The 24,922-nt window shown below is 36.3% G+C and overlaps 1 protein-coding gene across 1 annotated transcript in view; it reads left to right on the top strand.

Annotated features, from left to right (window-relative positions):
• Nucleotides 1-24,922, top strand: part of LOC150092928 (cholesterol transporter ABCA5-like) — a 640,434-nt gene that overhangs the window by 142,736 nt on the left and 472,776 nt on the right. Inside the window, exon 7 of the mRNA XM_090414108.1 lies at nt 6,283-6,427. Coding sequence (XP_090270234.1) covers nt 6,283-6,427 — 145 coding nt within the window. The remainder of the gene's footprint in view (nt 1-6,282; nt 6,428-24,922) is intronic.

Below are 24,922 nucleotides of genomic sequence, written 5' to 3'. Positions count from 1 at the left end.
GTGATATAGCTTTTGTAATCCTTTATGTGTGGGATTGATATTAAAAAAGTTTTAGGGAATTAGTGCACCACTCCAAATTTGAGAATAGTATTCTAAGGTTATGTAAATTTGGGATTTCTTTATAGAATGTGATTATTAATTAACTTAAGGAATTCACGACATATACTAGAATATAAATTAAATTTAACTTTAAAATATATATTTCCAATATTTTGCCAATGTCACGTTGTCATCTTCAAAGGAACTTAAAATAAAGACACATGCATGCAGGCACTACACATAGTAAATGAGGATGAACCAGGAAGCTATTGTTTCTTCTAAAAGTCCTGATAGTGCCCCCTAGCAGGCTATGTATTCTTGGCCGTTGGGCTGAGGGTCTCCTGATGTACATCTCCAAAATTTGGGGCAGTCTCATGCAACCAAATTTGTTGAGGTTTGGCATGTTTCTTAGGACTGAGGCTGATTCCATGAAAAGTCTTTCAAATTTGAACTTGCTACTGTGTATTATTGTGGCTTTCTTCCACCGTATTCTGTGGCATGTATCCAGAGCATGGTCTGCAAGATCAGAGTGTCTATACTGGTGAAAACGGATGTAATCCTTGTGTTCTGAAATTCTGCTATTCGCTGTCCTGCCTGTTTGGCAAAAGTAGGACAGCATACAGCTGCAAGGGACCTGGTATACACCAGGTAGGTCTAGGGGAAGTGGTTGGTCTTTAGTGGAGTGGTTAAATAAATAAATGAATTCTGTGTGATGATACAGTGTTCCCCCTTTTTACGGGAGTTCACGGTACCATCTAGTCCCCCCCCATATTTTATCCGGGCTCCGGAACTGGCATAGACTGATGAATCAGACCTATGACTGAGTCAATATTCCTGATTATAATCTGTGTGTGTCCTTGGACCGGTTTGCCTGCTTGTGGGATGAAAAAACACCAGATACACTGGCGGGAAAAAACCTGCTGTCCACGCCCTTGGCTATGGCTGAGGAAGATCCTTGAGCTCCTCATGTCATTGATGGGAATGGAACCTAGGACACTCTTTCCCTAGGCATATGGTTGCAAAGTGCAAAGCCACTAGGTTAACCGCTCTGACAGTGCAGTGGTTAAGGGATGTCAATTTTCAATATGATCTGTAACAAGAGGTCAAGTCATGTTTTTTTAAGATTTTGGTAATTTGTTTTTTTAATTTGTCCTATATATGGGAAAAAAATTCAATAAACTGTTTAACCTTTATATCAATGACATTGCCAGTGGATTGCAAGGGGATATTCAGTTGTTTGCGGATGATGCAAAGCTGGGAAGGATTATTAGTAATTGTGCAGATGTGGTAGCCCTGCAAGAGGATTTGAATAAGCTAGATAGATGGGCAAATGAATGGGGGTGTCAATTTAATGCAGCAAAATGTAAGGTCTTGAGGTTTGGGAAACATCGATGGGATGCTGCATACTGTATGGGAGGAATTAAACTGGAGGAAGTTGGGGAGACAAGAGATCTGGGGTTGATGATTGATAGAAACCTGAAGTTTAGGGGACATGTTGCAAAGGTGGTGAAGGTAACACAGAGGATTGCTGCAATTATGAGAAGGACACTGACCTGCAGAGATAAGAGGGTTATCATTCCATTGTATAAGTCTCTGATCAGACCACACTTGGGTTATTGTTCTCAGATTTGGTCCCCAGGATTTGAAGGGGATAAATTAACTGTGGAAAAGATACAAAGACGGATGACAAAGATGGTCTCAGGACTGTACAAGGATAGTTATGAGAATCAGCTGAGGGAATGTGGACTGCAGAGTTTGGCAGATAGAAGAAGGAGAGGTGATATGATTGAGACTTTTAAACTGTTGAGAGGTGGTTACAGGGTTGACACTGGGGAGTTCTTTCACTTGGTTGAACAGCGGGAAGGAGTGATGACAAGAGGCTATCCCTGGAAGTTACGAAAGGAAACTGTGAGCAAGAGGGTGAGGAGTGGTTTTTTTGCATGGAGGGTGGTTGAGCCGTGGAATGCATTGCTTGATAGAGTGGTGAGGGCGAGAACGGTCAATGAGTTTAAGGAGTGGTATGATAGACTTTGTGTTTCTTAGGGGATAATAAAATAAATTCTGTTAGTCTCTACTATCTCACACCTGATGTGTGTGTGTGTGTGTGTTTTAACCTCTACCTCATGCTAAACAGTGAAACCTTAACCACCCTGAGATACTGATTGGCTTGTAATTTACTACTTCTGCCATGAGCATCCTTCATACAGTGGGGCTATTTTGCCACTGTCACCTTCCTAGAACTGAAGCTTAAATTAAATAGTTTGGTCAGAGGAGGTGCATTTTTCTGCATTAAAGTTAAACAATATCCTAAGCACTATCAATTCTTTAAACTTCCCCCCCCCCCCATCAGTTGATATTACATCTGGCATTTCAATATCATCACTCAGAAGGTAGGTACATCTTTGCAAAATGATTATTTAGTAATTCATCTATTTGGTTTGCATCTGTTATCATCCCACCATCTGCACTTTTTATTTAAGGTCATCCTTCCATAGTTATTCTTCTTTTTACTCCCACATTACAAAAGAACTCTTTAGGATAGTCTCATCAGCTAACTTCCTTTCATAATTAGCTTTGGCTTTCCTTACCATACAGGTCACTCTTCTTATGTCTGCCTTGTATTGTTCATTGGCATACTGATCATCTTTTCTTTATATTCCCTCCACAACTTTTTCTTTGTTTGCAACTCCTGCTTAATGATGCTATTCATCCATCTAACTCCTACCTGATTAGATGCAAGAAAGCCATTTACATTCTGATACTGCTTTCTTCAAACAATCCTTGCCGCCTTTCATGTATCACCAACTCCTTTCCCCTCCAAATTTTTATGCCACAGCACTGCTGAAACCCGTCTCCTTAGCTTTTATATACTTCTTCTTGTTGGCCTGTATCTCACACCAGATAGCCTCAAACGAACTGCTTTCTGCATTCCTGACCTCCTGTTGTACTTTTACTCTTTTTGGCTTCAATTCTTCTGCTATCATTAGCAAGACGTCTCTCCCAACCTGTTCTTTTTGTCTTCTCTAAAGATACTATATCCTTTGCATTCTATTCCTATGACTGTATCATCTTTGGTGAACTAAATCTCACTAATGGCTATAACTTTTGACCATGTTGAGCTAACCAATGCCAAAAACTCCTCACCCTTATTCTGAATATTGCTGGCATTAGTGTACATAAACTGCAAAGCTCCCTTCATCCCACACTCTCCCTTACACCTTGTGTTGCTTAGCCCACTAACATTACAAACCTGGGTTGCTACATTTGGCATAATATAATCACTCTTCTACTTATTAACCTGTAGTAGGTTGCCTGGATCCACGCTCACCTGCATCCCCTTAAACATTCTAGTTTCCCTGACTCTGTACTTCCGACTTCTCACTGAACAACATTTTTCCAAAACTCCTGACCTAAAATTCATTCAAATGCAAGCCATTCACCTTATATAATCCTTCCTTCCATCAAACTCACTCCACACCATTCCTCCTGCACAATCTGTGCACTGATTCATTTTTGATCATAGCTCTCCATCTCGACTTGCTTCTCTCATACTGTGGTAACACACTCACAACTTTTACCTTCTCACTCTTTTTTTTTTTTTTTTTGTATGTACTAGCAACTCTTTCATATCTTCTTACATACCACAAGTCATTTTCAGTTTGTGCCATGCAAAATAAGCATCTCTTTCACCTTCACTCTATGCATCCTTACAGCATCACTAACATCCTTAATCTTAGCAACAAGAAGACATGATTTCATCACTCTCACCTCTCCTCAAGCACTCTTCTTATCAGTGAACTGCCATATAGAATCCAATCCTTATTCTTCTGCTTTTGCATTTTCATACTCTGCTTTCTCTCCCCTTGCATTTCCCCTTTCTTTTGCTTCTTTGTCATATCATCTGCCAGGCATTTCTCCAACAACTCAATCTCATGCTATGTTCTGTGGAGACCTCCATGTAAGTGCACTATCTTTTCCATTACCATCTGGTCATTCTTTTCATTTCCCACTTTTTCATTCTTACAGTCAGTCATACCACTTATAACATTAACCTTGTCAGCTGCATTTTACACATTTTGTCTTTCAACTCACTGCTGTCATTCTTCTTACTCTCTTCATCCTTCTTTTATTTGCTCTCAAAAGACTTACAATAAACATACTGCCTCCAGTTTCGTTTTCCGTTTTCCTTTCATACATTTCTCATTTGGAAGTGAAACATGGATGATGAAAAAATAGATCAGCAGAAATGAAATTTTTGGATATACTAACTAGATGAAAAGAAAAAAAAAAGAAACACAGAAATTTACACAAGTACTACAACAAGAGTCAATTTTACAAAACAACAAATAATCATAGAAACAAATGATTTAATGTGTGAATAGAATGCCACTAAATAGGCTACCACAAAGAATACTAAAATATAAATCAAAAGGAAAACGAAACAGAGGAAGACCATTCAAGAGACACAGGCCATGAAAATATTTGGAGAAACTCATGTAATTTTTCTTGATATTTCCAAGGTATTTAATGAAGTCAGCATCACAGCTCTCTTGTTGTATTATGGTGCTGCTCTTAGTGAGTAGATTGCCAGCTTATTCTCTGATTTTTTTTATCAGTACTGGAGAATCTTAAGGCTTTTTTGTTTTGACCTTCATTCTTCCTCCTATACATCAATGATTGTTGCTCACTAATATTCAGTCCTATTGATAGTTTTGCTGATGACAATATATTCTTTGTCATTTACAAAACCTTTTAGTGCTCAGTTGATCCAAGCTTCAAGATATTCTGTGGCCATTGCCTTAAATGCTGATCTTGTAGCCATTCTTAACTAGATTGAAGATAAATTAGTAAATTTTAATGCCACTAAAACATCATCCTGTCTTATTTCCTAAAAGAAAGACCATGCCTCACTCTCTGTCACTTTTTATAACATTCCACTCACCAACCAACCAGAATCACTTTTCTCTTCTTAGGTTGAGTTCCACATATAGCCTATCCTGGCATAAACACATTATTCTGCTTGTTACATTTCAGCACAAATGTTATTCAGCATGTCATGTTCATTGCCTCTTCAGCCTTCAAAACATTTGATGTTCTTTTTCATTTTAACCCTTACTTCTTTTTCCTCAACTCCTGATACTTTATAAAACTCAAATCTGCCTAAACTTAGGATATCATAGTTTAGGCAGAAAGCCTTCATTTTTTTTTCTTTTCTTCCGTATTCTTTCTTCATGAACACTATTCCAGCTCACATTTCTTTTTTCTAAATCCTTTCATAGCACAATTGGAAGAATGACAGTACTTGTGAACTTCGATTGGAAAAGCCTAAGTTCAATTCTCACTGTGATGAGAGGAATCTTTATATGGATTTTTTTCAGTCAAAGGCAAGTTAGCCGATCTCATATGGAGGTAACAGGGTTTTTCATCATTGAATCACACACATTTTACAGACAACAAGTACTAGTGGTGATGGTGGGCAGTTGATGTCACTGGTGTAGGTGAGTGGTAGTAGCAGTTTGCTGTAGTTAGCAGATTAAGTGGTGGAGACAGAGAGTTGTAGAGTAGGTGCCCTCCCTCGATGAATCTTTGGACTCCTTGGAAGTGTCACGTAATAATAATAATAATGTCCAAACTCTATCATCCTCTTTTTTACATCCAGGAGTATACTAAATTAAATTGATTTGCAATTTTCATAGGTGCAACTGAATGCACAGTTGATGTTAGGAAAGTGAAACACATAGATCAGAAAGTGCATGACTCTTACGTCCAACAAGAGCATGGTTTGAAAGAAAACATATGACCTTCAACCAAATCTAAACAAGGAGGTGATGGTCATAAAATCCGAGATTTTATCAACACACACATCTAGCCCAGATAACAGTGCACTCCCTTAGATTGCCTACACTACCAAACTGCATAACATCAAGAGGCTCATCCAATTTTACAAACATGACATTGACATAAGACATTGAAGATCATATTGCCTATAGTCTACCTGAATTTTGGCAGGTTTGCAACAGGAATGAAATATCAACAAGAAAGTCCTAGAGCTTTTACTTCTTCCAGTAATGCTCTACAAATTTCCATTGTGTTTACTGAGATACTGGATTTATTTATGTGGAATGTATTATATGTTTAGCATTTATTTATTACTTATCCTTCTATGATGATTTTTTTAAAAATTTGATATGAAGTAAGATAATGTTCTTTTTCATTTAAATGAGCATATCTTTCTGTTTGTAGATAGCAAATCTGGATAATTTGGGAGGATTCACTTCTGCAGATCTCTTTAAATATGATTTTTCTGTTGGAGGTGTAATGCTAATGCTAATTGCCGACATTTTTCTTTATGGTATCCTTGCATATTACTTTGACAGTGTTATACCAGGTGGGAAAATTGTCTGTTTATTTATTTCTTTATCTCTAACTAATGATGAGATCAAAGATCACATCACATTATCTAACTTTTCTAAATTTTCTAACATTATCTAAATTGTATTGTATTGTAAGGGCATATACAATACAATTTAGATAATGCTAGAAAAGTTAGAAAAGCTGAAATGCCCTTAATAGAGCATTTCATAATCTAATGAATTTTGTTTATATTATTATTTAATATAGCATGCACACACACACACACACACACACACACACACACACACACACACACACACACACACACACACACACACACACACACACACACACACACACACACACACACACACACACACACACAATAATTTATGTACGATTTCCTATGATTTTCTGATGATCATTGCTGCTGCTCTCATTTGTTTATAGCTATCTATTCATCTATTTACTTTTTAACATGATTTGTTTTTTTCCTTATTTTTTCTTATTACTGTTTGAGAAAGATTGTATTTGGTGTTCCTAGTGCAGACTCAGAGTATCGAGAAAAATATCTATATGCCATCATAAATCTAGTTCTCTTGATGTTAAAGAGCTTTCCTCTGTTCCATTTTGCTGGTACAGGAAGACTAGCATTGCAATATTTCTTCAGTCATACAATTGCATACAGAATAGGCAGCTGAATATTTTACCATACCCAGATATAAATTTAGTCAAGGAAAGATTAACTTGTCCTTTTTGAGATCTTATATATTTCATGTTGATCTGCTGTACTTCTTCATCATCATCATCACGAACCATGGGCTCACTGCCCGTTGATGTCTGATGCCTGGTTCACTATCTTCTTCCACCTTTCTTTGTCCAGTGCACAGTGTCGCAGTTTTTGTACACCCATTCCACACCAGTCTTTTATATCATTTATCCATTCTCAGTATGGTCTACCACTTCTGTTTAAACTATCCAAAATACCAAACATAAATGTCTTTATCTTCCGGTCCTCACTCATTCTACAGATGTGTCCAAATAATTGCAGCTTCCGTTTTATAATCTTCTGCATTAGATTCTGTTTTGGTTGTATCTTCTGATAGAGCTCTTCATTGGTGATTTTCTGTACCCATCCTATTCTTAGAATCTTCCAGTAACAAGTTCTTTCAAATGCCAAAATTCTTTTTCTTGATTCTTATTTATTACCCACATTTCAGATCCATACAGTACACCACTAAATATGCATGTTTTCAGTACTCTTAGTTTTGTTTGCGGACTGATCACTTTACTTTTCCAGATGTTATCCATGGCCTTCAGATTTGTTCTTCCCTTCGCAATCCTGATCTTTATTTCTTTTTTACTTCCCAAATATGTGAATTGTTCTACATTTTCTATATCAGTTCCATCCACTTGTATCTTTTGTTTCATGTTCTTCACACCAAATACCATTGTCGTTGTTTTTTCAAAGTTCATAACAAGTCCAAATCTCTTCCTCATTTAACAATTTCAGTGTTTTTTGTAGTTCTCTTTCATCTTCTTCAATAATAACAATGTCATCTGCAAATCTCAGATTGTTAATTCTCATTCCATGTACAGATATTCCTTTGGCATCTTCTTTCATTTTATCCATTGCTCTTTCTAAATGTGCGATGAAAATACTTGGTGATATTGGATCTCCCTGTCTAGTACTTCTGCTTGTTTTAAACCATTTCCCCAAATCATCACCTATTCTGACTGCTGCTGATAAACATCTTTTAATATAGCTATTAGTTTTTTATCAATTCCATAGGATTCCAGAACTGCTAATGTCACTTTCTGGTCAATACTGTCAAATGCTTTCTGAAAATCAACAAAGCAAGTATATATGTTTTTGTTTTTTCTCCTAGTTTTCTCTGCTATTAACCTCATTGTCAAAATCTATTGAATTGTAGTTCTATCCTTCCTAAATCCTGCTTGCTCGTCTGCAAGGTATGCTTCCAATTGTGTTCTCAATCTTTCTGTCAATATGATCATCATCACTTTACTAAGGTGACTTATCAAGGCAATTGGTCTATAATGTTTACATTCTAGCTTATTTCCTTTCTTGTATATTGTTACTAATATTGATTTCACCCACTCCTCTGGCATTTTCCCTTCTTTCCATACCATATTACATAGTTGGTGCATTTCTGTAACCATACTTTCACCACCATATTTAATCATTTCTCCAGTAATGTTATCATTACCAGGACTCTTGTTGTGTTTTAGCCATCCTATTGCTTTTTCTACCTCTCCTCTTAAAATGTCCATATCATGCTCATTACCTGGTGGTGATATCTGCTTCAATTCTTCAGTCAGTTTCCCAATGCTATCTGAATCTAGTTTTTCTTCATATAACTCACTACAGTATCTTGTCCACTGCTGTACAATTTTTTCTTTATTCATCAATACTTTGCCTCTTTCATTTTTAATTGTGGTCTGTTTTGGTTACCACTTTCTATTAATGGTTCTGATCATTTTGTATACGTCCCTTGTTTTATGCTCTCCATAGTACTGTTCTATATTGTTGCATTGGGCTTCTAACCATTTCATCTTATCCATTCTGACTGCTTTTTTTTTTCACCTCATTATACCTTCTTCTATATTGCTCTTCTGTTTGTTCTGATGTATCCCTTCTTATCTTCAACATTCTTTTCTCCTGTACTAACTTCAGTGTTTCTTGTATAATCCATTTCTTCTTGATCTCTCTTCTTCTGGTACTGTTTCTTCTGCATCATCTATCGCCTTCATTACTCTTTTCACTCTTAAATTCGGGTTTTTTTCTTTCTCCACACTTTTAAGTTTCTCTTCTAACACTGTTCTGTACCTTCTTTCTATTTCTGCTTCACTTATTCGTGCTGTATCTCTTCTATTCTGATGTTGGGGTTTATATTTCTTTTTTAATTTCATCTTGATGTTTGCGATCACTTAACTATGGTCCAAGTCTATATCCGCTCCTTGAAAAGTTCGACATTGCTGTACTGATGTTATCCATCTTCTTTTAATCATAATCATATCAGTCATGTTTTTGGTTTTCCCATCATTTGATCGTCACGTCCATTTTCTACACTCTTTTGTTGGAATCTTGTGTTACAGATCATCATCTCATGGTCCACAGCAAATTCTAACAATTTTTCACCTCGTTCATTTCTTTCTCCTAAACTATATTTTCCCATGACTCTATCCGAACTATCATTATCTATTCCAACTTTGGCATTCCAATCTCCATCAATAATTAGCACATCTTGCTTTGGTATTGTTTCTATTGTCTCTGTCAGATCTTTGTAGAATAAGTCAATATCCTCATCTGTGCTGTCAGATGTGGGTGCATATATCTGGACTATTGATATGTTGAATGGCTTTGCCTGAAATTTTGCTACTATGATTCATTCATTAACTGGTTTTTAGCCTATCAGTGCCTCTCAAGCTCTTTTGCTAAGAAGGAAGCCAACTTCTGCTTCATGCATGGTGTCATGTCCTGACCATATTACTTAGCATCCATTGATCTCTCCAGATGATGTCCATCTCATCTCTGCCAATCCTAGTATATCCCACCGATATCTCTTCATTTCCTCACGAAGTAGTTCTAATTTTCCTGACATCCAGAGTGTCCGCGCATTCCACGTTCCTACTGATAACAGTTCTGTTAGTTTCTGTTTCTTTTCGGTATCCCACTTTTCGATCCAACCCTGATCACTCGATTGGTATCGCAGGCCTTGTTTATCTGGGCAACGCCCGAGCCGGCATGTTGTAGCTGTTGATTGTACAGGCATCAGATAACAATCGTGTTTTTTCTTTACAGTCAGAGCATCGACACTCATCCGACTGACCCTCCTCCTTTATCCAGGCTTGGGACTGGCATGAGATCCCTAAGGATCCCATGGCGGAGTTTGTACTTCTTCACTATCATTTAATTCCAATTTGTCTTATCAATGCTTTGGGTTTCCTAACAGTAATATAACCTCAGTATCTTTGGTGCAGAATATACCCAGCTATATGAAACCGTCTTTTTCATTTAAAAAATGCTCTGGAGAGGCTTCATCTGAACTATATGCATTAATTTTAATTAATTTGTTTTAATTAATGCATTTTCCAACTTCAATCTAAATTTTACATTTACAATAGGATGTCATTATTAACAGCTATTCCTTTTTCATGTGCTGACTTAGCCAAACAACTCCTCAATTTTAACACAAATTTTTTAATGTCATTTAGGAAATTGATATTTCAGTATCTAGTAAAGCATATTTCCATATTAAGATTTCTCTAATTGTTAGTAGCTTTCATGTTGAAAATTTTTGAAAAACAAGTTAGTAAATTTGTACACATTATTTAATAAACAAATTCAAGCAAATTATTACAAGTTACATTCAATCTTTGAATAAAGAGAGCAATTGAACTAATGATGAAGCAGTGAGCATTACTCAATAAATAAAAAGCAACTAAATAGGTGTATGATTATGTTCATTCAGTCTGATTAATATCTCAAAAGAACAATTGAAATTGTAAACACTCAAGGATATCTTGAAGGATATGTGCATTACCACTCTCACAATGAACTTATTAGAATCATTGGCATAGTGAAAAATGTGTTTTGGTTTTCAGGTAGTGCCATTTATTGTCTGATTTTAATAAAATTTAAAATTACTTATTAAGTTGCTTCATTGCAGATAAACAGACATGATGAAGCTGAAGTGCTATTTCCTTGAAACAAATTAATAGTCATTTATTGATAAGTGCATCGCATAATTATGCTTTTCTGCTAAAAAGATCAAAGATGCTAGTAAAACTGTTTAGAATGCAAAGAGTTAATAATTTGGTAGGTATAGATGATTTAAATCAGAGAAATATGAAATGTGCAAAATATGAAAGGGTTACTGTAAGGGGTGAAAAAGAAGAGTGATAGAGTAAACATTAAGTCATTTGATGAAGCTAAAGTGCTATTTCCTTGACATGGTATGACATTAGTGTATTTATTAGAAGGACCATGATTGCAAATGAGTCATTGCAAAGATAGTAGGAAGAAAGAGTAGAGTTTTTAGATGTATGAAGTGGATTTTTTAATGAACAAGAGCACATGTATATTACTGATAAATTTTACTTGAATAGATTTGTAGTTATGTATCTGAAAAAAGTTTTATTCATTGAGAAGTAATGCAGTGAAGGGATGCAGATAAGTGTGTGTGTGCATGCATGCACACAGTCACTCTTGAGGCTAATGAATGTGAGAACTGGAAATATCAAAATATGTTTAATGCAGTTGTATTAGAAATAAAATAAGGAGTTTTTGACATTGGGCAGGTTACCTTGGCCAAAAATTATCAGCATCAGTGAGACCTGATTGACAGAAGATGATGCAGAAATTTTAGATATGAGGAAGAAGATTCATTTGAGGCGATTACTGTTAGATAACGGGCAACATGACAAAATATATTGTTGGTTGCTACTATAGACTGGGGATGGGGAATTAAATCTATAAAAGAAACATAACATCCATGTGAACACAGTGCAAAGATATTTAATTCTGTTACACTGATGTTGGTTTAAGTTTCTTAAAGCATCATCAGTTTAAAAAATAGAATTAGGGAAATTCAAAAACAACAAGCTAGGTGCACATAGAATAGAATCGTTTCATGTGTAGTCATGCGAGCCAGGTAAATATAATACTATTATGATCTGATATAAACAGGTGTGTGTATGTAACTATATTTTAAAATAATAAAAATAATTAAGGAGAGTTAGCTGATCTCATACGGAGGTAGTAGGGTTTTTCTCTTGGAAACTCGGGTATTTCATCCCGCATACAGACAAATCAACCTTGAGAACACACACACAATTTACAGACAAAAAATACTAGTGGTGATGGTGGGCAGTAGATGGCATTGGTGTAGATGATGATGGGAGTGGTGGTTCAGTATAGTTAGTAGATTAAGTGGTAGAGACAAAGAGTTGTGGAGAGTGAGTGCACTCCATCAATGAGTCTTTGGATTCCTTGGAGGTATCACGAATTAATAATAATAATAATAACATGGATGGTTCCTTATCCAATTCAGTCTATCGGAAACCATGTTCCTGTGGTCAGTATATTTTATCACATATCAGCACATCACCTATCACAGAAATTTTATATTATTAAATGCCTACTATTAACAGCCCATGTTTCTGTTCTTCATTTGAATCACTTGTCATGAACTCCAGATATTTCAGCTGGAATAGAAAGTTTTAACAGACAAGATGAAGAAATTGCAATGTGCTACCTGAGTTCTACAATTCTGGAACATCTCACAGAAAATAACTGTCTACTTTTGATCCAGATCTACTTTTTGGCTTCATTAATGGATGAATTCATGGATGATATTTTAGCAATCTGGAATAAATCACATCAAGAATTAGAAGTCTTCTAAAAAATTATTATTATTATATGGAGTCAAAAGACTCATCACAGGAGGTCCTTCCTAGGAAACACAAAGTCCATCATACCACTCCTTGAACTCATTGACCATTTGTGCTCTCACTACTTATCAGGCAATGCATTCCACAGTTCAATCATGCTTCATGCAAAGAAACCACTCCTCACCCTCTTGCTCACAGCTTCTTTTTGTAACTTCCAGGGATGGCCCCTTGTCCTAGCTCCTTTCCCCTGTTCCACCAAGCGAAAGCACTCCCCAGTGTCAACCCTGTAACTACTGCTTAACAGTTTAAAATTCTCAATCATATCACCCCTCTTCCTTCTATCTACCAAACTCTGCAGTCCACATTTCCTCAGCCGATCCTCATAACTAACATTATACAGTCCTGAAACCATCTTTTGTTATTCACCTCTATATCCTTTCCAGAGTTAATTTATCCCCTTCAAAACCAGCGGACCAAATTTGAGAACAATAATCTAAGTGTGGTGCGATCAGGGTCTTATACAACAGAACAATAACTCTTTTAGCTCTGTAGGTCAGCATCCTTCTCAGTATTGGAGCAATCCTCTGAGTTACTTTCACCAGCTTTGCAATATCTAATTTTATTGGGTGATTTTTTTTGGTTTGTACCACATATATTGTAGTTCTTTTTTGCCTTTTCTCTATTCATAAATGCACATGGATGATGTAGTCAAATGTAACTATGTTAATAAATGATAATGATGATTTGCAGCAATATTAGGATTAAGAATTCTTACCTGCATATGAGGAAATTCAAAGAGTTTAAAACCACAGTCAGGTAGTAGAGCCTTAAAGATGCACTAATAAAAGTCAAATATTATTATCATGATCATCATCATGAGACCTCTATGGAGTCAGAAGACAGTAGAACCTCCCATTTGTGGGAGGTTCTACTGTCACAGTTACAGCTCATCAAATTGTGCCTTCAACTCGATTATTGTTTCTTTGCTGTCCACACTCTTAGGCAGTGCATTCTTCTCACCTTGCACTCTGCAAACAAAAAACTTGTTCTTCACCATCTTGCTCACAGCTTATATAGCTTCCAGGTAGATGTCCTCTTCTTCTATATCTATCTTCCCCATTCTATTAAAAACTTTGTCCACATTAATGCACCAATAGCCCCTCCATCTTATGGGTCTGAATTATATCCCACCTTTTCCTATCCATGAGGCTCAGTAAATTGCATTTCTTCAATATTTTTTACATGTCTATCATTACAGAGACTGGAAACCATCTTAGCCAGTTGTCTCTGAACCTTTCCAGAATATCCTCATCTCTTTGCAAAACAAGTAGTACCCATATCTTGGCACAGTAGCATGATCGTTGTCTTACACAAGAGAACCAAAACCTCCTTATTTCTGCTTGTCAGTATATTTTGTATCATTGCCTAATCCATTATCGTATCCTCATACTTTTAGCGATATTTTGCCTAAATTTTATATTCTTGTTCACTGTTATTCCTAGTTTCCTTATCTCCTCCACTTCCTGCAACCTCCACCAGTTGTATATTCTGCATTAATCTTTACTTTGCAAATTATTCCATTCCCTATTATATGGAAGTTATGGTTGCTTTGTGTTAAACTTTTTATCCCAATATATCTCCTTTTTGAAAAAAAAAATTTTCTAACAGTGAAAATGAGAACAACACTATAAATTACATAGGAAATAAACTATTGAAACCTTTATAATTATTATATAAGTAAAGTAGATATTAGACCAAGCATTATTTCAAAGCTGAATGTAGAAACTATAAAAGTTTCAAAAAATAAGTTGACCAGAGAGCTTACAGGAATATACTCACCGGCATTCATGAGTTGCCTTAGTGTGGACTACTTGGAAAATGTAGGCACTGCCCAAGTGAACTGAATATCTCCATTCAAATCTTCACCTATACCATTAATATACAAGTTAAACAGTAATGGCCCTAAAACAGGCATCTAAGGCACTCCACTAGTGACTTTCCTTTTCCTGGATATCGCATACACAACTTGTTGATACCTATCAGATAGCCAATCTCCAATCCAATGCACTAATCTAATATCTAACCCCATCTTCTCTAGTTGAAAAAGAAAATTTATTTAGAAGTAAAACTATAGAAACTAAACTAGCATAAGTCAAAATTTTATAGAAAATCATTATAGAGGATTTTACTAAAATAAAGAGCCAAAAAAAAGGCTTCAGTTCGGCAATGCAAAATTATATAAGTAAAGTGGATATTAGATCCAGCATTATTTCAAAGCCGAATGAAGAAAGTGAAAGTTTCATAAAAATAATTTTCATAAAAATTATCAAAATGGACTAATAGAAAGCAAATATTTGCTTTCTATTAGTCCTATTAGTTCTTATTCTGTCTTTCCTTGTTTTTGCCAACATTGTCTTGAAAACTTTCATTTTTATTACTACTCATTTCTCTTTTTCTTAGTCTCCATGTCTATGCTGCATAAACCAGACTGGGCCAAAAACTAACTTATGCTAATCAAAAGCTGCACTTCAGTGGAACATCACTGTCCCAAAGTAGACTACTTACACTTTTAAAAAACATTTGGTCCTCAAATCATCCTCATTATTTCCTGATTTAAACTTCCATCCAGAAAGTATACTTCCAGATATTTGAAGTGTTCTTTAAACTGTTCTTCAAGACTTGCCCATTGAGTCTAACACCATTAATGGTTACATTTTCTCTATGATTTAAACTCGTGCTCTCGTTCTTCCCACTAATATGTAATCCATAATTCTGTCATAATGTTTTGTTTGTCCAGTTTCTTCTGTAGTTCTTTTTCAGAATATGCCCAAATCCCCACATCATCATCATCTGCAAATACAGCTGTTTCTCTTTTCTTGTCATTAATTGTATATCTAGGGCATTATTCATTACCACAATGAACTGAAATGGAGGTGTGATACTTTCTTGTCGCAGTCCATTACTAAGTGTAAATCCCTCTGAATTACCAAATTTGGTCTTCACAAAACTCTTGATCATGACTAATTGTTCTTTTTCTATACCTGTCTTTTTTCAACCTTTCTCAGACTTTTTCTCATTGAATCTAATCAAAGACTCTTTCCAAATCAAGAAATGCTATAAATAGGCATTTTCCAAATTTCTAGTGTTTCTCCCTCATTTCTCTTACAGCAAAAAGCAGATCAGTATTTGATTGTCCTTTTCTAAAACCAAACTGGTCTTATCTTAGACCTTTCTCTATTTTATCTCTTATTTTTGTTACCATTATTCTTTCATAAATCTTTTCACAATGACATAATAATGTTATTCCTCTATAGTTACTACACTCCCTTTTTGAGCCTTTTTTATATATTGGAATAATGATCCCTGTGGTCCAATCATCAGGTATCACTTTTCTTCAGATCATTCTAAAGATGTCATATAACCATTTCAGTTCTGTACTACCAGAAACATTGATCAGTTCAACAGGCAAATCATCTATCCCAGGGGATATTCCATTCTTCATCTTCCTTAATGCTTCTTCAACCCCTGCAAGACTTATTTCCTTATTATCTTTTTTGTTACTGTATTCATTCCAGTTTATTTCACTATGGCTTTCATCTTTATTTAACATATTTTTAAAATAATGTTGTCACATCATCCTAATCTCTCTCTTCCAGGAATCACAAGCTTTCCATCTCCGTTTATTAAAAAACCTGGTTCCTCATTGCTTTTTCTTTTGTTACTAGTCAATATAATATATTTTTGCTCTCATTAATATCTTCTTACAACTTTTGTGTATATTTAAACCAGATTTTTATCTTTTTCTCTTTAATTATTATTATGGTAGTAGTAGTGTGTTGTATATAGTTGGAGAATTAAGTAGTAGGGAAGATGTGAGATGTGTGTAGCAGAGTAAGTAGAGTAGAGTATCCTCCTGCAATCAGTACTTGGAGATGTCAGGTAATAATAAAGGATTAAACCAAGAATATAATGTCTTGGCATCTTTGATTTATAGTATAACCAAGTGAAAAATCTTTCAAAGCTTATGTGTTTTGTTTACTAATGCAAGGAGTATCAGAAATAAGAGCAATGAGTTTGTAGCTATGATTCAGTCAGTTTATCCAAAGGTTGCTGGCATATATATTGGATTGTGCATTGGATTGGAGACTGGCTATCTGATAAGTATCAACAAGTTGTTCATGGGAAGCGATATCCAGGAAAAGGAAAGTCACTAGTGGTGTGCCTCAGGGGTTTGTTTTAGGGCCATTACTGTTTAATTTTATATTAATGGTATAGGTGAAGATTTGAATGGGGATATTCAGATGTTTGCAGATGATGCAAAGTTGGGATGAACCATGAAGAGTAGTGAAGATGTTGTGGCCTTGCAGGAAGACTTGAATAAATTGAGTGATTGGGCACGGAAATGGGGATGTGAATTCAATGTTGCAAAATGTAAAGTTTTAAAATTTGGAAAACAAAAATGGGATGCAGAATTTATGCTTGGTGAGGATATATTGTTGGAGGTGGAGGAAATAAGAGATTCTGGGGGTGATAGTGGATAAGGATCTGAAATTTAGGGGACACATTACCAAAATTGTGAAGACAACACAAAGGCTTCTGGGAATGATGCGGAGGACACTGACTTGTAGAAGTAGGGAGATTCTTGTTCCATTATATAAGGCTTTGATTAGGCCATGCATGGACCACTGTAGATGGATTGGGTCACCTGGTTTTCAGAAGGATGAAGAGATGTTGGAAAGGGTCCAGAAGCAACTGACTATGGTAATTTCTGACCTCTGGAATGTCGAGTATGAGGAAAGATTGAGAAGATGCAACTTGCAGAGTCTGGTAGACAGGAGGAAGAGGGGAGATATGATAGAGACCCACAAGTTAGTAAGGGGTTGTTATAGGATCGATGCTGGAGAGGTTCTACAGAAAATAGTGGGAGATCAGGGGTCATCCCTTGAAACTGTATAAAGAGGGTGTGAATAGGGGAGTGAGTGAGAAGCAGGTTTTTTTCATGCAGAGTTGTGAATGAATGGAATGCCTTGCCTGAGAGTGTGGTGTCTGCAGAGAATTTGAGTGTGTTTAAAGCACGGTATGGTGAGCTGTGTGTATGATAAAAGGACTTCCTAGATGAGTCTTTGACTCTGTGGGGTCTTGAGTAATAATAATAATAATAATAATAATAATATGCAAAACTTGGTTAACTGAAGATGATATATAGAAAGGTGTAGAAAGAAGGCTGCAGAATATTCTGGAAGAGTAGTAAGAATAAAAGAGGAGCGAGAGTATTATCAATGATAGCAGAACACATGCTCTCTTTCTCTCTCTCTCTCTCATAATGATAACCGAGCATAAGCTCACCCTCAAAATATGACAATGCATATCCTACTAAGAGGATGTTTGAGCTTAGACTGAAAAAATAATGCATGATATCTAAGAGTATTTCTATATGCCCAGGAAAAATGCCAGTGAATGTGAAATGCCTAAACAAAACTGGATGGGCAAATTTTTTTTTATTTATTTTTAATTACTAATTATATGAAGAGCCAAAGGCTGCAATTCGGCGATGTGAAATTTTTTAAGTTAAGGGATATTACATCCCATATTGTTTCATAGCCGAATAAGAAACTCAAAGAGTTTCATGCTGAGTATAGAAACTACATAAAGTTCGGCGAGTCCAAGCATAAGCAAATACCTGGATAGTGCAACACATAACCCATTTGGTAGTGCAACACTGAGGCAACTCATAGTAAGGATGGAGCAAGCTCTGATCACTATTCTTGGTATTTACCCATAATGTGAAACCCAGCTCCTAGGAGCTGTATTACTGTTCTACATTAGGAATTGAAGCCTTTGGCTCTTCATATAATTAGTAATTTATTAGAACACCTTCTTGGCAATTCTTATAGTATGGTATGTAAGTTCTGTTCGCTACAAACTTGGTATTAATTAACTAGGTCTACCTACTCACTGATGAGACCTCAATAAAGGTCAAAACTTGTCTGGGTAGTGACCTTCTCTCATAATGTAAAACAGTAATACAGCTCCTAGGAGCTGGGTTTCACATTATGGGTAAATATCAAGAATAGTGATCGGAGCTTGCTCCACCCTTACTATGAGTTGCCTCAGTGTTGCATCCAAATGGGTTATCTGTTGCACTATCCAGGTATTTGCTTACGCTTGGACTCGCCGAACTTTATATAGTTTCTATACTCAGCATGAAACTCTTTTAGTTTCTTATTCAGCTATGAAACAATATGGGATGTAATATCCCTTAGCTTAAATATTTATTTTTATTTTTTTTATATTGAGCCCATACATGAGAGGTTTGTTGATCAACCTATAGTACATTAGCACCATGTATGAGAAGAGAAATGGGAAAGGAAGAACTTGTTCACAGTGGATTCGAAGGTTTGTGCATTGTATTCCTTGGGAAACACATGGAAGAGAAGGCTGTTTCAGAATACAGCAGTAGTATGGATGAAGGAGGAGGAAGAGAAACTTGTTCTATAGGTATGGAGTTTAACTGTGAATGGATATTGGGTAATAGCTGCACATGTTTCAATGGATTTAGGAGAGAGAGAGAAGGGGGGGGGATTATTGATGATGGTTCTGATGAACCATGGAAATATTTATAGAAGATACATGCAGTAGATACTAAATGCCTGTGCATGAATGGTTGGAATGAGTTGGTAACAGATGAGTCATTAATCAGTCTGACTGCTCTCTTCTGTATTGCACTGAGTATTTTTAGGGAGCTCTTAGGGGCACTTCCTACATGTGGGAGCAGTACTCAAGAGATGGGTAGATTTGTTATTTCTACAGAGTTAATAGCTGTTCAGGGTAAAGTAGTGCCTTGAATGAAAGAGAAATTCCAATTTTTTGGATGCTGAGGAAGCAGTGGTTGTAATGTACTTATTCCAAGAGAGTCTTGATGTCAAGGTAATCTTAAAGAGAGAAAGAGATCTCTCATCTTGCCTAGAGATATGGATGTTGTCAAAGGTAAGTCTGGGATAATATGGTTCTTTTTTTGTGAGAAATAAGGCAGAACTGTGTTTTGCAAGGGTTGAAATTGATAAGGTTATCCAAGCACCGATCAAGGAATAGTTTGGAGATCAGAATTTAGGCTTGCAGAGAGTTGTTGTTCTATGAGTTGTGGTGGTTTATTTGGTGCAAGGTTTGGCAAGTGCGAAGGACAAATGTAGTGTAGTGTACTGTTATCTGCAAAACTATGTATACTGGTGGTCATCTGGAGCAGGTCAATGATGTATAGAAGAAATAGGGTGGATGAGAGAAGAGAACCTTGTGGAACTCTAGCGGTAATGTTATCTGTGAGAATCAACATGGATTTGTGAAAGGACGCTCTTGTTTTAGCAATATGCTAGCCTTTTATAATAAAGTTACAAGAGCATTAGATGAGGGAAAGGCATATACTGCAATTTTCTTAGACTTGGCGAAAGCATTTGACAGGGTGCCACATGATAAGCTGATATTTAAGTTGCAGCACATGGGTCTGGATGTCAGATTGGTCAACTGGATTCAGGATTGGCTGTCTGATAGGTATCAGAGAGTTGTGTATGGTGGAGCAGTTTCCAGGAGGCAGAGGGTTACAAGTGGGGTCCCACAGGGCTCAGTACTAGGACCTATATTGTTTAACCTTTATATCAATGACATAGCCAGTGGATTGCAGGGGGATATTCAGTTGTTTGCGGATGATGCGAAGCTGGGAAGGATTATTAGTAATAGTGCAGATGTGGTAGCCCTGCAAGAGGATTTAAATAAGCTAGATAGATGGGCAAATGAATGGGGGTGTCAGTTTAATGCAGCAAAATGTAAGGTCTTGAGGTTTGGGAAACATCGATGGGATGCTGCATACTCTATGGGAGGAGTTATACTGGAGGAAGTAGGGGAAACAAGAGATCTGGGGTTGATGATTGATAGAAACCTGAAGTTTAGGGGACATATTGCAAAGGTGGTGAAGGTAACACAGAGGACTGCTGCTATTATGAGAAGGACACTGACCTGCAGAGATAAGAGGGTTATCATTCCGTTGTATAAGTCTCTGATCAGACCACACTTGGACTATTGTTCTCAGATTTGGTCCCCAGGATTTGAAGGGGATAAATTAACTGTGGAAAGGATACAAAGACGGATGACAAAGATGGTTTCAGGACTGTACAATGATAGTTATGAGGATCGGCTGAGAGAATGTGGACTGCAGAGTTTGGTGGATAGAAGAAGGAGAGGTGATATGATTGAGACTTTTAAACTGTTGAGAGGTGGTTACAGGGTTGACACTGGGGAGTTCTTTCGCTTGGTTGATCAGCGGGAAGGAGTGATGACAAGAGGCCATTCCTGGAAGTTACGAAAGGAAACTGTGAGCAAGAGGGTAAGGAGTGGTTTCTTTGTGTGGAGGGTGGTTGAGCCGTGGAATGCATTGCCTGATGGAGTGGTGGGAGCGAGAACGGTCAGTGGGTTTAAGGAGTGGTATGATAAACTTTGTGTTTCCCCGGGGGGGGGACCTCCCCTCGATGAGTCTTGACAGACTTTATGTCTTAGAAAGGACCTCCCTCGATGAGTCTTTTGACTCCTTGGAGGCCTGAATAATAATAATAATAATAATAATAATTAGTTATGTAGTTAGATATAGGGAACAGTAAAGCATCACACACAATGTACATCCAGTGAGAAACTGGTTACTCAGTTGCAGAAGCCACAGGACAGACCGAATGATGGAAGCATACAGATCCTTGTGCCAAACATGTTCAAGCCTTGGAGATATCTAGTGCAATTACTTGAGATTTGCCAAACTATTTTGTGGTGCTTATCCAGAGGTGTATGACATAGGTGAGCAGATCCCCATTGAATGGCATTGGCAGAATCCATACTGGTGGTTGTTTATTAGTTGAATACTTGCAAGGTAGTGGAGAAGTTGGCTACTGATGGTTCTCTCCATTATTTTGGAGAGGACTAAGGTTAGAGAGATTGGGAGATAGTTTGTTGGTAAAGATTTGAGATTTGTCACCCTTCTTGGGAATAGGTTGGACATGGTCTAATTTCCATCATTTAGAGTAGGGTAGATGTCATTGGAGTAAGAGAACTTAAAGAGGAGACAGAGTATAGGAGTCAACTCTGGAACACAAATCTTCAGGACAAGAGAAGAATGCCATCAGGGCCTGGGGACTTTTTGGTGTCTAATTTGAATAGGATTTTTTCTGATTACTTTCTGGTGAAAAGTTGGGAGAGGCATTGAGTATTGGACATTTGAAATGATTAGGGGACATTCACTAAAATCATCTATGCTAGCATTTGAGGAAAAATATTTTGCCAGGAGATTGGCATTCTCTGTGGGTGACAATGCAGTAGACACATATGGGTGCAGTAGCAGTGAAAACGGTATTGGGCAAAACTTGTGGCCAACTGCTTTGGCCAGAGACCATAATACATGGCTCCCATTATTTTCTTGCAGTTTTTTTGGACTTTGGTGTAAGTGGTGATAAAGGGCAGAGTTCTTCGTGATAACCAGTTGCAGTATGCTTGGTTCTTCATTTGTGTAGACTTGGTGCATCCTTTGGAGAATCAGGACTTACTTAGGGGATGGGAAATATGTGCTCTTCCATTCCAAAGAGAATTACTTCAGTGATGCATTCAGTGCATATGCTTGGGTTGGAAGACCGAAATGGCATGGTATGTAAGAGCAAATGTATGCACAAATGCCACTCTTGAGCTGAAAGGAGTTGAATAGTGTGTAATTGGAGAAGTTCAGATGAGTAATGCTTAAGAGTCTGAAATTTGGGTTTCTGTTAGAAAAAGCAGGTGGGTTTTGCAGACTGGAGGTGGAAGCTGTTGAGGTTGGAGCAGAGACCATATGTATTTATAAAATGGATCTGAAAGTCTCTGTGGGGTTTGTTGTTGACTAAGTGGGTCATACACATTCCCTATGCAGTACTTGTACTTTGGTTTTCAAGTTGGTTGTTAACACTGCTCGATTTCCACATTAGAATTCCTCTTTTGTAGTTGGTGTATCATGTTTCATCACTGTTTTGTCATTTATTTCCAGTTGTTTACAAAGTTGTTTGCCTTGTTCATGCTGGGTAAAGGTAAGGTTGGGCCAGGCTCATATACATGTCAATCATGTATATGAGCCCAGCCTGACCTTTACCTGAACTGACTTTGAAGTTATTCACAGTCTTGCTATTAGTTGTGATGCACATGCCAGTGTATAATAGGTTACTTTCGCCAGTCGTTGGAAAGTTGTCCTGTCACTTTTTTTGTTTGTAGGTCCAAAGCGGTGCTATCTGGTGATTTTTCTGCAGTTAAAACTGGATTTTTCCATTAGTTTGGCTATGTCTTCCTTCCTTCCTTCCTTCATTGTATCATTGCTTTCAGCATGGAAGTTGAGGATAATAGCATTATATTTTTTGTATTCACAAAAACTTGATTTTATGGGAGAAGATTTGGTCTATAGTAGTGAGGTGCTGCTCTAAGTTTTCAATGCTTTTTTCTAGGTTGAGGGACTGTTTCACTGAAGGGAGGCACAGTGGGCTGAAGAAAGGCTGGTTCAGATTCACAAGAAGTTTCTATGCCGATTCACTGATTTTTATGCACTGAGCTTGCTGATCACCTTAAAATTTTTAATATATAATTAGATAGTTGATGACAATCTTTTCATAGAATAATTTAAGTTATTTTATAAATTTGTATAATATTATTGGTCTCAAAATGAATACTGATACAGAAGGTGAGCATATAACTCATTTCAAAGAAGTAATCATAATATTATTGGAATATTATTATTATTATTATAGTAATAATGTAAAACAAAGATGTCTGGAAATATGAGAGTGACACAAAATTTCTCAAACAAAGCTGTGAAGTTTGTCTTGGATTACTCATGTCATGTGAGGTGTTAAAGTGCAGGCTATTTTTGAAGCAATGCATCATTTCAAGTTTGTATTAGACAATATCAATTATATTCCACCAGACACATAACAAAATCTTCTGCTGGTGAACTGTGGGCTTTCTTTTGTGACATATGTTCACTGGAAAATAACTAATAATGTGATAATTTGTTGGTGCTGTACCAAAGTCATTTTTCATCATACATCAACAACCAGTCAAAAAATTATGATGCGAAAGCATGATATGATATAATGCTATATGTCATTACTGTGATATGAAAGCAGCAACAGGCAATTGTTGCTAGTCAAGTTGATAGTCTCTGGAGTTTTCTTTTGGCTATGTGCTTGTGTGGAATTTATTACATAAGTTTTTATACCTTTTCTACGTTGAAAGGTTGTAAAGGTGTGCACTCTAAATAATTAATGCATCCACTATCACATAAATGCCATATGCAATCACTTTATATACTTTTTTTGTCAATTTTTTTGCAAAAACCACAAACTTATTTTTAATCATATAGTTTACAATCTATTGCGATGGTATTGAAAGGTATTGCTGAAAATTACTAATTATCACATGATTCTTATTCTTTAAGAGATACTTGTGCCATGAGGGGTTTCTTTTAATTAACATGAAAAATACAAGAAATAAGTAATACTATTTATTTAAAGCCATATATTTCAGTGGTAACTATGGTTAATTACAAGGTTAGAATGCAAACAATGGATTGATTTGAAAGAATAAGAGCTTTGTTATATTATATATAAAAGAATGCAATGGTATATCTGAGGGTATACTGCAATATTCATTGTTTTATGTATAACATGCAGCTCTTTTTCAAATCAATCCATTGTTTACATTCTACCTTGTAATTAACCATTGTCACCACTGACTATGGCCTGTAAAATTCAAGCTGAAATATGTGTCTCTAAGTAAATAGCTTATTCCTTGTATTTTTTGTGTTTATTAAAAGAAATCATTTGATTATTGTCTCTGTGTTTTCTAATTATTCTCTTTGTTATTAGTTTCATTACCTTACTGTATTTAGTTGTTGACTTTTCATCCTGTCCTGTTTCTTGATCTGTCTGCAAGAATTATTATAGCATTGATTGTTTTAAATGGGCATTTAACAATATATAGGTGATATATAAAAATCAAGTGGATGAAAAAAAAAAAAACCAAGAAATTTCAAAGCAAGTTTATATATATATATATATATGTAATTTTA

Source organism: Typopeltis vanoorti, chromosome 24 (genome assembly GCF_054136105.1).
Source record: "Typopeltis vanoorti isolate ZY-2024b chromosome 24, IOZ_Tvanoo_1.0, whole genome shotgun sequence".
Classification (NCBI taxonomy): Eukaryota; Metazoa; Arthropoda; class Arachnida; order Uropygi; family Thelyphonidae; genus Typopeltis; species Typopeltis vanoorti.
Note: the sequence above shows the minus strand (reverse complement) of the source record. Positions and strands in the feature narration are given on the sequence as shown.